The sequence below is a fragment of the Megalobrama amblycephala genome, linkage group LG7, assembly GCF_018812025.1.
Source record: "Megalobrama amblycephala isolate DHTTF-2021 linkage group LG7, ASM1881202v1, whole genome shotgun sequence".
NCBI classification, from domain to species: domain Eukaryota; kingdom Metazoa; phylum Chordata; class Actinopteri; order Cypriniformes; family Xenocyprididae; genus Megalobrama; species Megalobrama amblycephala.
The window spans coordinates 7,999,751-8,011,805 of record NC_063050.1 but is presented as its reverse complement, the minus strand read 5'-3'; the positions used below and the strand labels follow the sequence as shown (position 1 = coordinate 8,011,805).

The window sequence follows — 12,055 nt, the reverse complement described above, 5'->3', positions numbered from 1 at the left end:
AAAATATACTTGAACATTAAGTATACTTGATAAAAGGAACTTGAAGTATGCTTCTTTTTTGTAAGGTCATTGTTCACAAATCCACAATTTACGAGAAGATTTATTGAGAATTTTCAATTGTATCCATTTTAGATCCTCCCAGGAGCGTCTCAGTGTTGATAACTGGATCTGGTGAAATAGTGTCAGGAGATTCAGTGACTCTGATCTGCAGCAGTGATTCAAACCCTCCTGCTCTGAACTTCAGCTGGTTTAAGGAGAATGAAAGCTCAGCTGTTGGATCTGGACAGAGTTTCAGTGCACTACAGAGTGGACGCTTCTACTGTCAGGCTCACAATCAACATGGATCTCAGAGATCAGATGCTGTAACTGTCACAGGTGAAGCTTTTATTAACACACTCCTGTATCTTCACATCATTCATCAGTTTGGAGAGTTAATCATGATGATCTTCCTCTTTCAGTTCATCATGGTGCTGGTAGGAATGTGATTGTGATCGCAGTGACATCTGGAGGATTATTCATCAGCGTCATCATCATCATCATCATCATCATCATCCTGTTTATAATGTGAGATCAATAAAAAAACTGCAGTGGTTGCACAAGTTCAGTTTTGTATTGAATACGTTTGATTTAATGTAAGAAATTGCTCAGTTTTGTTTTTAATTATTAGTAATTTTTAAAAAACAACATTCATATTTTCTCATAATTTAATAGAGTCCATATGATATTAATGTCTGTCATTATAACAGGAGGAAACGAAGGGATGGTCAAACTAAAAAACAGGTAAATCATCTCAACATGACTTAAAAAAAACGGTCTAATATCAGCTATGCTCAAATTAAGAGAAAGCAAAGAAAAACTGCAGAAATTATAAAATCCACATCAAGACCAAACTTCATGTTATTTGGTTTTGTTAATTTTATATATATATATATATATATATATATATATATATATATATATATATATATATATGTCACAGACACGTCAGGTTCCACCTCCCTGCAGTATCCACGCACACAATCACCAGAGTTTTAATCACCGTCACCTGCACGTCATCAACTCAGCAATCACCAGCACCATATAACCACCACACTCACACACAGTCTTTGTCCGGTCTCGTTTGCACTACAATCTCTGTATGCTTACCTTAAGGACTCCAAACGCCATACTTACCTGCTTCAGTCGTCTCCTCCATCTCCTTCGTCTCCTGTTCTCCTCGTGTGCCTACCTGCCTGTGTGTGTGAGTGTCTCCGCCATCATCCTCCAACTCAACTCTCCATCTGCATCTGAAAGACATCAGGAGGACAGTATCACATTCTCTCCATCATCCAAGAACTGCTATATCTTCACATCATCACTATCTGCTCTGCTATTTCACCAATAAACCTACCTGTATTGCTTTTACTCCTGCCTCCGTGTCTCTGTTGTAACAGAAGACCGGACCATAACAACAGTCAACAGCATGAGCACCAACGACCCGTTTCAAGAGCTCGTGGACGCACTGCGTCGAGCACTCACCCCACAACCATCCTCACCGTCTTCCACCAACGCTGCAGCTTCCGCACCCACCATCACCGCTTCTTCTCCAGCATTCACCGCCAGTCCCATGGCCAAACCGGCGCCCTACTCTGGATCGGCGGAGGACTGCAGCGGATTTCTTCTCCAATGCGAACTGGTCCTGGAGATGCAGCCGCACCTCTACACCTCCGACACGGCTAAAATTGCGTTCATCATTTCACAACTGCAAGGTAAGGCCCTACAATGGGCAGATTCTCTGTGGACCCAGAAAGGCTCTGTTGTCAAGTCAAAATCACTCTGTTAACGAATATGCCTTGCAGTTCAGAACGCTAGCCGCCACCAGCGGATGGAATGAACAAGCCCTCATCACCACCTTCCATCAGGGATTGGAGCCTAATGTGCGGCTGCATCTCGCTGCATACGAGGACTCCATAGGACTCGAACGCTTCATCCAACTCGCCATCCGCGTGGGTTCTCGTATGCAGTCGTGTCTCCTCGAGCACCAGGGCCAGTTACCTTCCACCATCCTCCTCCGTCGGTCCGAACCCGTCAGCTCTCCAGAACCAGCCAACGAACCCAAGCAGATAGATCACTCACGTCTCACAACTAATGAAAGACAGAGAAGACTGACCCTGAACTTATGTTTATATTGTGGATCTCCGGGGCATGTCATCTCCACATGCCCAAACCGTCCTCCTCGGCCCGTGGTGAGTGCAATAATTCCTTCCATTCAGAAAATGAAACCACTCACTACTATTGTAATTCTTACTGCTGCAAATTCCAGTGGTGGCGCTCCTCGACTCAGGGTCAGCAGGAAACTTCATCTCCGGCGCCCTCTGTCGACAACTCAAGCTCAAGATCTCCCCGTCTCCGGTTAACTATCAAATCCACTCCATCACGGGCAAACCCCTGAGCCGTAAGACCATCCGTCATTATGTGGGACCACTTCAACTCCGTGTGGGCATTCTTCATACAGAAAACATCCATCTGCTGGTTCTGGAGGAGTCCACCGCTGACGTGGTTCTAGGGCGCCCCTGGCTTGAACAACACAGTCCCACCATCTCCTGGCGCACGGGCGAAGTCCTGAAGTGGGGCGACCACTGTTTTCCTGACTGCTTCCCAGCACTTCCTGCTCCGAAATCTCCACTCTCCAAGACTCTCTCCATCAATGCCACGTCCATCGAAAGTCCTGTAGAGAAGCGATCCGTGGATGTTCTCCCGGACTACGCCCACTTCAGTGAGGTCTTCTGCCCGCAACGCGCCTCCAAGCTTCCTCCACACCGGCCATGGGACTGTGCCATCGATCTGTTACCGGGTGAGCCAGTGCCCAGGGGACGCATTTACCCCCTGTCAATACCGGAGGAGAAGGCCATGGAGGAATACATCAAAGAGGCCCTCAGTCAAGGTTACATCCGCCCGTCTACTTCCCCTGCTGCTTCAAGTTTCTTTTTTGTGGCTAAGAAGGACGGAGGCTTGTGGCCCTGCATCGACTACCGTGCCCTCAATAAGATTACAGTCAAGTTCCGCTACCCACTTCCCCTCGTCCCAGTGGCCCTGGAACATCTCCGCGGTGCCACTGTGTTCACCAAGTTGGACCTCCGCAGCGCGTATAACCTCATCCGGATACGTGAGGGGGACGAGTGGAAGACCGCCTTCGTCACGCCCACCGGACACTACGAATATCTCGTGATGCCGTATGGCCTGGTCAACGCCCCCTCCGTATTCCAGGATTTCATACACGAGGTGCTCTGGGGAGTTTCTCCACAAGTTTGTTCTGGTGTATATTGACGACATCCTCATCTACTCCCGGAGCTTGGCCGAACATCGCCACCACGTTGCGGGGGCCTCCAACGCTTACGGCAATTCCATCTCTTCCTCAAAGCTGAAAAGTGCTCCTTCCACCAGCCCTCTGTCCAGTTCCTGGGGTACGTAATTGACCACAGTGGCATCCGGATGGACGAGGGGAAGGTTTCCGCTATCCAGACCTGGCCCACTCCATCAACTATCAAAGAACTCCAGCGCTTCCTAGGATTCACCAATTTCTACCGTCGTTTCATCAAAGATTACAGTACCATCGTCAGTCCACTCACCAACTTGCTCCGCCACCAGCCCAAGTCTCTGTCCTGGTCCCAACAAGCCACCAACGCCTTTGAGACCCTCAAGAGAGCCTTCACCACCGCTCCCCTCCTCGTCCACCCTAATCCTGACCTACCTTTCATCGTGGAAGTGGACGCCTCTACCACCGGAGTGGGAGCGGTCCTCTCGCAGCAGCAGGGGACACCAAGTAGACTCCATCCATGCGCCTTCTTCTCCCGCAAGCTCAACCCGGCGGAGGTCAATTACGACATCGGTGACCGTGAACTCCTGGCCGTCAAGCTTGCCCTAGAGGAGTGGAGGCATTGGCTGGAGGGGGCTACTCATCCATTCCAAGTTCTCACCGATCATAAAAACCTTGAGTATCTAAAGGCTGCCAAAAGACTCAACCCTCGCCAAGCTCGCTGGGCTATGTTTTTCTCAAGGTTCAACTTTTCCATTTCATACCGCCCTGGTTCTAAAAATACAAAAGCTTGATGCCCTTTCTCGCCTCCATGCCCCAGAAGAAAAGCCCGAAGTCCCAGAGACCATCCTACCGGAGTCAATCTTCGTGAGCCCCATCCAGTGGTCCGAAGAAACCGTTCCCTCCTCCAATGCCTCCACACGCACTCCGCCGGGTTGCCCCCAAGGCTTGCAATACGTCACACGGGCACGTCGCACTCCACTTCTGCACAATACCCACTCTTCACTTGGCATTGGCCACCCGGGGGTCAATGAGACCCTCTCGTTGCTCAAACAGCGCTTCTGGTGGCCCAACATGGCCAACGACATCAGAAGGTACGTGCAGGGCTGCAGGGAGTGCGCCATTTCCAAGAGCCCACGCCATCTTCCCACCGGCAAGCTCCATCCTCTGCCCGTTCCTGAGAGACCCTGGTCACACCTGGGAGTGGACTTTGTCACCGATCTCCCTGAGTCTGATGGTCACAATTGCATCCTGGTGGTGGTAGATCGCTTCTCAAAATCCTGCCGTCTGATCCCCCTGGAGGGTCTACCTACCGCCATGACCACTGCAGAACTGATGTTCAACCATGTCTTTCGTCATTATGGAATACCTGAAGACATCGTCTCCAACAGAGGACCCCAGTTTATCTCCCACGTCTGGAAGGCGTTCTTCTCCCTCCTGGGTGTGACCGTCAGCCTGTCATCCGGATACCATCCTCAGTCGAACGGGCAGACGGAACGGAAGATCCAGGAGATAGGCCGCTTCCTGCGTACCTTCTGTCACGGCCACCAGAACTCCTGGAACCAGTACCTGGGTTGGGCCGAGTACGCACAAAACTCCCTCCGTCAAGCCACAACTGGATTAACACCGTTTCAGTGCGTACTCGGTTACCAACCCCCACTGTTCCCCTGGGATGGGGAACCCTCCAACGTTCCAGCAGTCGACTACTGGTTCCGGGAGAGCGAGAGGGTTTGGGACTCGGCTCACCACCAACTGCAGAGAGCCCTGCGCAGACGCAAGACGAACAGCCGACCTTCGGCGTTCCGACGCTCCAGTCTGTCAACCGGGGCAGAAGGTCTGGCTGTCCACCAGGGACATCAGAATGCGTCTGCCCTGCAAGAAGCTGAGTCCCCGCTTCATTGGCCCGTTCACCATCGTCCGACAGATCAACCCCTTCACCTATCGCCTCCAGCTTCCTGCACAGTATAGTAGAATCCATCCCACATTCCATGTTTCACTGCTCAAGTCTCACCACCCTTCTGTTCTTCCCTCCACAGAACCTGACGTGGCAGCCGCCGAGCCCCCCCTTCCACTCATCTTGGATGATGGCACTGCTTACGTGGTTCACGAGATTCTGGATTCCCGGCGCCGTGGTGGTCAACTAGAATATCTGGTCGACTGGGAAGGCTATGGCTCCGAGGAACGCTCATGGGTTCCCAAGAATGATATCCTTGATCCTATCCTGTTACAGACCTTCCACACCAACCACCCGGACAGACCTGCCCCACGCCCTAGAGGACGACCACCATGACGTCGGGGTCCGCGGCCCTCAGGAGCGGGCCGTGGGAGGGGGGGTACTGTCACAGACACGTCAGGTTCCACCTCCCTGCAGTATCCACGCACACAATCACCAGAGTTTTAATCACCGTCACCTGCACGTCATCAACTCAGCAATCACCAGCACCATATAACCACCACACTCACACACAGTCTTTGTCCGGTCTCGTTTGCACTACAATCTCTGTATGCTTACCTTAAGGACTCCAAACGGCATACTTACCTGCTCCAGTCATCTCCTCCATCTCCTTCGTCTCCTGTTCTCCTCGTGTGCCTACCTGCCTGTGTGTGTGAGTGTGTGAGTGTCTCCGCCATCATCCTCCAACTCAACTCTCCATCTGCATCTGAAAGACATCAGGAGGACAGTATCACATTCTCTCCATCATCCAAGAACTGCTATATCTTCACATCATCACTATCTGCTCTGCTGTTTCACCAATAAACCTACCTGTATTGCTTTTACTCCTGCCTCCGTGTCTCTGTTGTAACAATATAATATAGCTTTTGCTTTCATGCAACATGGAATAAAATATTTATTCAGTAATCATGTCAGATGAGCAAGTGCTCCAACTTCTGTACATCTGTACACATGAGAGGCAGTAAGAAGACAAGAAAAGTGAACGGCGTCCCATGAAAAAGCCCTTTACTTTCAACACTGTCAGGGATTTTTTTCCAGTATTTTTTTAATGTGTATATTTTGTAAATGTTTCATTGATCATATTTTTATTATTGTGATATTTTGTGATGTGAGTCCTTCTGTCTCTCCTGTAGATCTCTGATCCCAATGAAGACACATATACAGCTCTTGAGCTCAAGTCCATGACCTCTGACCTGTACGACACACTCACAGTAAAGGTGCGTTCACGCGGCCTCATAATTCCTGAAGTTATGAGATTCTAGCTTGTAAAAAGCGTTCACGTCCTCGTAGAGATCGTAGTAACAGAAACTCTGAAAGCTCCACATGTACCACCTGACCGCTGCAGATCCATTTAGGCGTTCATAGTGGTGCCATGGAAACACATAATTCCCATTCCAAGGACAAGAACAGCTCCGAATATAACGTCACGTGTTGTCATCTCAAGATTCTGGTAAATACGAGGTGGCGAGAACGCAGCATATGTGAGACGTCACAGTCAGATGATCCATCACAGATAGTCACATGACCGATCTCTCTCTCTTTCACACAGAGCGTTCATTTGAGCTCTTGACCCTGATTATTATAGAGTTGCTTCTTTATCAGCAATCGCAGAAGTTTTCAAAAAACATTTCTGCATTGATAAAGAAGATCAACATGTCTGTTTAATCAGCTGCTTTTTTTGTAATTTCCTTTACTTTTGCTATTGAAGTGTTACGTGAAAAGGAAATAGTAATCTCAAAAATGTGACAGAAATCACTTTTAACACTGAACTGATTTGTGTAATTTTGTCCAAAACTATTTAGAAGTTAAAAACGGCACATTTAGACATCAACACTCATCATACAAACCTCAACAATGGTGACAATACAAAAAAATCAGCAGCATATTTTATTCATGCATGCTGGGGACCTAGAATGTGTTTTGTATGCTGCACGAAGCATGTCACCATTGTTGTGTTTCATATGCCGAATGTTGATGACTGTGAGTGTATGAATGATTGATTGAGTTTGATACAGCATTTCATTTTCTAGAATTAGCAATTATAGAGAAAAAAAGCAGTTGTTCAAACCACTTTAATGTAATCTTTTGTCTGTTATTAGATCAGACATGTTGATCTGATTTATCAATGCCGAAATGTTTTCTGAAAATTTTAGAAATTAATAGAAAAGAATTTTAAATCAATATTAAGTTAAAAGAACGTTTGAGGAACATTATACTATATAAAAACATTCCTCTAACGTCAAGAAAACTGGATGATTTTAATGTTCCCAGAACCAACACTGAATATTTAGAGAACGTTCTTATAACAAAATTCTGTTAGCTGGGAAGAAGACAAGAAAAGTGTAAAAAACTCTTTACTTTCAACACTTGTGGATCTTTTTCCAGTATTTTTTTTTAAATAAATGTGTATATTTCTAAATGTTTCATTGATCATGTTTTTATTATTGTGATATTTTGTGATGTGAGTCCTTCTGTCTCTCCTGTAGATCTCTGATCCCAATGAAGACTCATATACAGCTCTTGATCTCAAGTCCACGACCTCTGACCTGTACAACACACTCACAGTAAGTGAGACGTCACAGTCAGATGATCCATCACAGATGATCACATGACCGATCTCTCTCTCTTCCACACAGACGGTTCATCCCAGAGCTCCTGAAGACTCCTGCAGGACTCTTGATCCTCAGAGCTTTTCTAAACATGAGAATCCATCAGTGAGTGTCTGAACCTGCAGCTCTTCTCAATATCATCCATCAAACTCTCTTCAGCTCTAGTGTGATTGATTTGTGGATCTTGTGAAAGGTTTATAATGTTGTTGATGAACTTCAGTCAGTCTTTCTTCATCTTATTGTTTGTTCAGATCAACAGGAAGATGCTGCAGTAAGAGGCGGAGCATGAAGGAACCAATCCTGTGCTCTGTGGGCGGAGCCACATGTGATTGACAGGATCATCAGTGATGAGTCACACACGAGTTTCATTTCTGTATAGTTGAAGAAACATGATGTAGCAGAGGAATTAAATGAAAGTTAAAAACTTGTTATTGTTTAAATATAAATGTTAAAATTAATTCACAGAGCAAAACACAACCCAGCCAGCAGAGCCATGTGGGGCCCAAATGGGTTTGACCTGGGCTATCTAACTGGGACCCAGCCAGTTTTGCACCCAGTTTCCATGTAGGCCCCACATGGATTTGCCCAGATGAAATGAACACTGCTTAGTGTGCACACTACAGGCTGTTTAATGTAACACTTAATCAGTGTTGGAGGTAATGAGATAATTAAGTGATTGAATAATGATTTTGTATTAGTGAAGAACACCTGCTGTTAACAAGCAGAATCACTGAAGGAAAGAGAAACACAAGAACTACTTCCAGCCACAGCCTTGGATGAAATCAACTGAAGATAAAATACATTACATCTCTCAAGATCTGATTAAACAACTCCACAAACAACATTAGCTTCACTTATTACTAACCTAGTATGTTATTAATTCTGTTTTATTGTTATGATTCTACAGCAAGAGAATAATAGAATTTAATCAGAACATCAAAAGATTTATAACACACCATTTGAGTTTTACTCGCACACAGACATCAAGAATCAGCATATGAATCTCAACAATGGTGACATGCTTCATGGTGCAATGCATTCTGAGTGCATCATACGAAACTTATCCATGGCTCCCAGAATGCATTGCACCATTGAACAGAATTAATAACATACTACCCGTATAAACCTCCCACATAATATCAATGAGTTAAGCCAATATATGATGATTATATTCTTATCATCAATCATCAATCAGCTTACAGCATCTGATTATATTTTCTGTTGCTGTTCTCACCATAACAAACAGACACAGCTGTCAAGAGAAAAACTAATGTTAAAAAGTCAAGAGCCTGACTAAAGCACACACTGATCGCCACAATGGTAACATCAAATCAAACTATTACTTTAAAATAAGTAATCAACATCTAAGCCTCTTCTTAATTCTTAATACGAACTTCTGTAGATGTCTGACAGAAATAAAGTCAGCCTGGTTAGTAATAAGTGAAGCTAATGTTGTTTGTGGAGTTGTTTAATCAGATCTTGAGAGATGTAATGTATTTTATCTTCAGTTGATTTCATCCAAGGCTGTGGCTGGAAGTAGTTCTTGTGTTTCTCTTTCCTTCAGTGATTCTGCTTGTTAACAGCAGGTGTTCTTCACTAATACAAAATCATTATTCAATCACTTAATTATCTCATTACCTCCAACACTGATTAAGTGTTACATTAAACAGCCTGTAGTGTGCACACTAAGCAGTGTTCATTTCATCTGGGCAAATCCATGTGGGGCCTACATGGAAACTGGGTGCAAAACTGGCTGGGTCCCAGTTAGATAGCCCAGGTCAAACCCATTTGGGCCCCACATGGCTCTGCTGGCTGGGAAGTGATGTTCAGCAAACAAGCCATGCTTTTCATTTTACATTTTCCTGCTTTTAAATCATAGTTGATCATTTTACCCTGATATACTGAACAAAATCATAATTGTGTGCATTCATAAAGGAATATGTTGTTTTTTGCTCTTAAAGTGCTCAATATTATCAGCTTCTGTTATTCTGGCTCTTGTCTTCCCTTTAAATGTTCAGTTTTATTTGTAATATGTGCTTGTACAAACCTTATGGGCTGCAGCATTGATGTATCGATACTCACAAGCTACTTATTTAGTATTGATTCCATTAAAAATATCTATATTAAAATTGGTGACTGTGAATCATTTTTCATTGCTTTCACACAAAATGCATTCATGAACGCTTTTGTCATTCATACTTCACCATCTGCAATATTTGCAGCAGATTTTTTGAATGCTAACACACTGCTTTCAACACTGATAAAAGCACATTTAATTTCTGCGATCAGAGATGATCGATTCTCTTTCATCCTTGTTTGTACCTCCCAATGTTCTCTATACTGTATGTGTTTATATATTTGCAGATTTCTCTTTATTCAACATTATTTCTATATGTTCGACTCTGCTGCTGATTGGAGGATTCGCTGTGATTGAGTGTTTATTAAGATGAGGTGATGCTGTCCTTCATAAACACACAAATGAGAACATATCAGACATTTTATGTGTAATATCAAGCTACAGACTAATCCTAAAAACTGTTTTTGAATAGTCTTTTTTTTAATGAGGACATTTTAAAATGTCTTCAAAGTGACTTTTTGTCATCTCACTGTTGTTCATTTCAGATGTGTTGAGCTCATCATCAGGCAAGACAATGAAGCAGTGTCTCTGAATCTTCATGCACTGATGTGATTCTTGTGTGTTTTTGTCTGTAAGTTTAACTCTGCACATTATGTTTTTCTCTTGCTTAATCTCAGATTGCACATTCACACTCAGGGTGCTTTCACACTGGTTGTTTAGTTAGAAATGAGGCGCGGTTTGAAAGAATAATTTGGTTATGTAAGACTTGTGGTCTGAGTTTGATTGCACCACAACTGTTGCATGATTCACGTGAAAGTAAACTTGCACGCATGCATTTTAGCTGGAGATGAAATAATTTGTAAATAATTTTGATGTAAATAATTTATTTATTTAACACACATACTTATTTACATTTCTAATTTACACCTGACATATCTGTACATAGTAAGTTGCTTATTCTAATTTATATTTATTTGATTTTTAAAGCTATTTTGCGCATTGCCTGTATATCTGTATATTGTTCTTTTTATTATCAGTCTTGTCACTGTCACTCTGTTGCACTGTGGAGCTTCTGTCACTACAACAAATTCCTAGTATGTGTGAACATACCTGGCAATAAAGCTCTTTCTGATTCTGATGACATCATTAGTAAGGGATGACTCTGGTGATGATTTTGCTCAGATATGAGCGGCAGTGAGCCTGTGGTGTAATCTCTGATAGTGAGTGCAATAAGAGCGGCAAATGAAAAGTTCCCAATCCGCTGTTTCCTCAGAAGAGTCCGTCTTCATGCAACGCACATTCAGTAAACCCAAGAGTTGTTCACTCTGCTACAAAAGGCTGCTCTTTATTTTATTATTCAAAGTGTAACCCGTCTGGTCCTAACTGCCCCACTTTTAGCAGGACTCGAACCCAGGTCACCGGCATGGGAGGCGGGTACGCTAACAATCTATATCTTTTGAGATCAGGAGAGTGAGGTTTACCTACACACCTCTCACTAGCTGGCCTCTGTTACTCTCTAAATGTCTAAATCTGTTACCCTCTAAATGTCACTCCCATCTGGTCACAGCAAAAATTTAACCCCTTCCGTCAGGATTCAGTCTCGAACTTGTGTCACTGGGATGGCAGGCATGTGCGCTAACAAGCACGTTAAAGGATTAGTTCACTTTCAAATAAAATTTTCCTGATAATTTGCTCACCCCCATGTCATCCAAGATGTTTATGTCTTTCTTTCTTCAGTCGAAAATAAATTAAGTTTTTTGATGAAAACATTCCAGGATTATTCTCCTTATAGTGGACTTCAATGGCCTCCAAATGATTGAAGGTCAAAATTACAGTTTCAGTGCAGCTTCAAAGGGCTTTAAACGATACCAGACGAGGAATAAGGGTGTTATCTAGAGAAACCATCGCTCATTTTTGAAAAAAATGTAAATGTATATGCTTTATAAACACAAATGATCACATGTGCTTCTGCCAAAACGGCACTTTCGTATTCTTCAAAAAGCTTACGCTGTATGTCCTACGCCTTCCCTATTCTACTTACGGGAAAAATGGAACTGGCACTGCATTCATTCCGTAAGATGAATAGGGAAGGCGTAGGAAATACCTCTCCGGACCGCTCA

The 12,055-nt window shown here is 44.1% G+C and overlaps 2 protein-coding genes across 2 annotated transcripts in view; both read left to right on the top strand.

Moving 5' to 3' along the window:
• LOC125271224 (B-cell receptor CD22-like) overlaps positions 1-12,055 on the top strand; it is a 1,156,500-nt gene that overhangs the window by 1,104,176 nt on the left and 40,269 nt on the right. The window lies entirely within an intron of this gene.
• The window catches only part of LOC125271198 (hemicentin-1-like), a 987,774-nt gene that overhangs the window by 955,147 nt on the left and 20,572 nt on the right, over positions 1-12,055 (top strand). The window contains exons 11-14 of the mRNA XM_048195196.1: positions 133-375; positions 459-564; positions 747-780; positions 6,383-6,466. Of these exons, the coding sequence (XP_048051153.1) occupies positions 133-375; positions 459-564; positions 747-780; positions 6,383-6,466 (467 nt within the window). The remainder of the gene's footprint in view (positions 1-132; positions 376-458; positions 565-746; positions 781-6,382; positions 6,467-12,055) is intronic.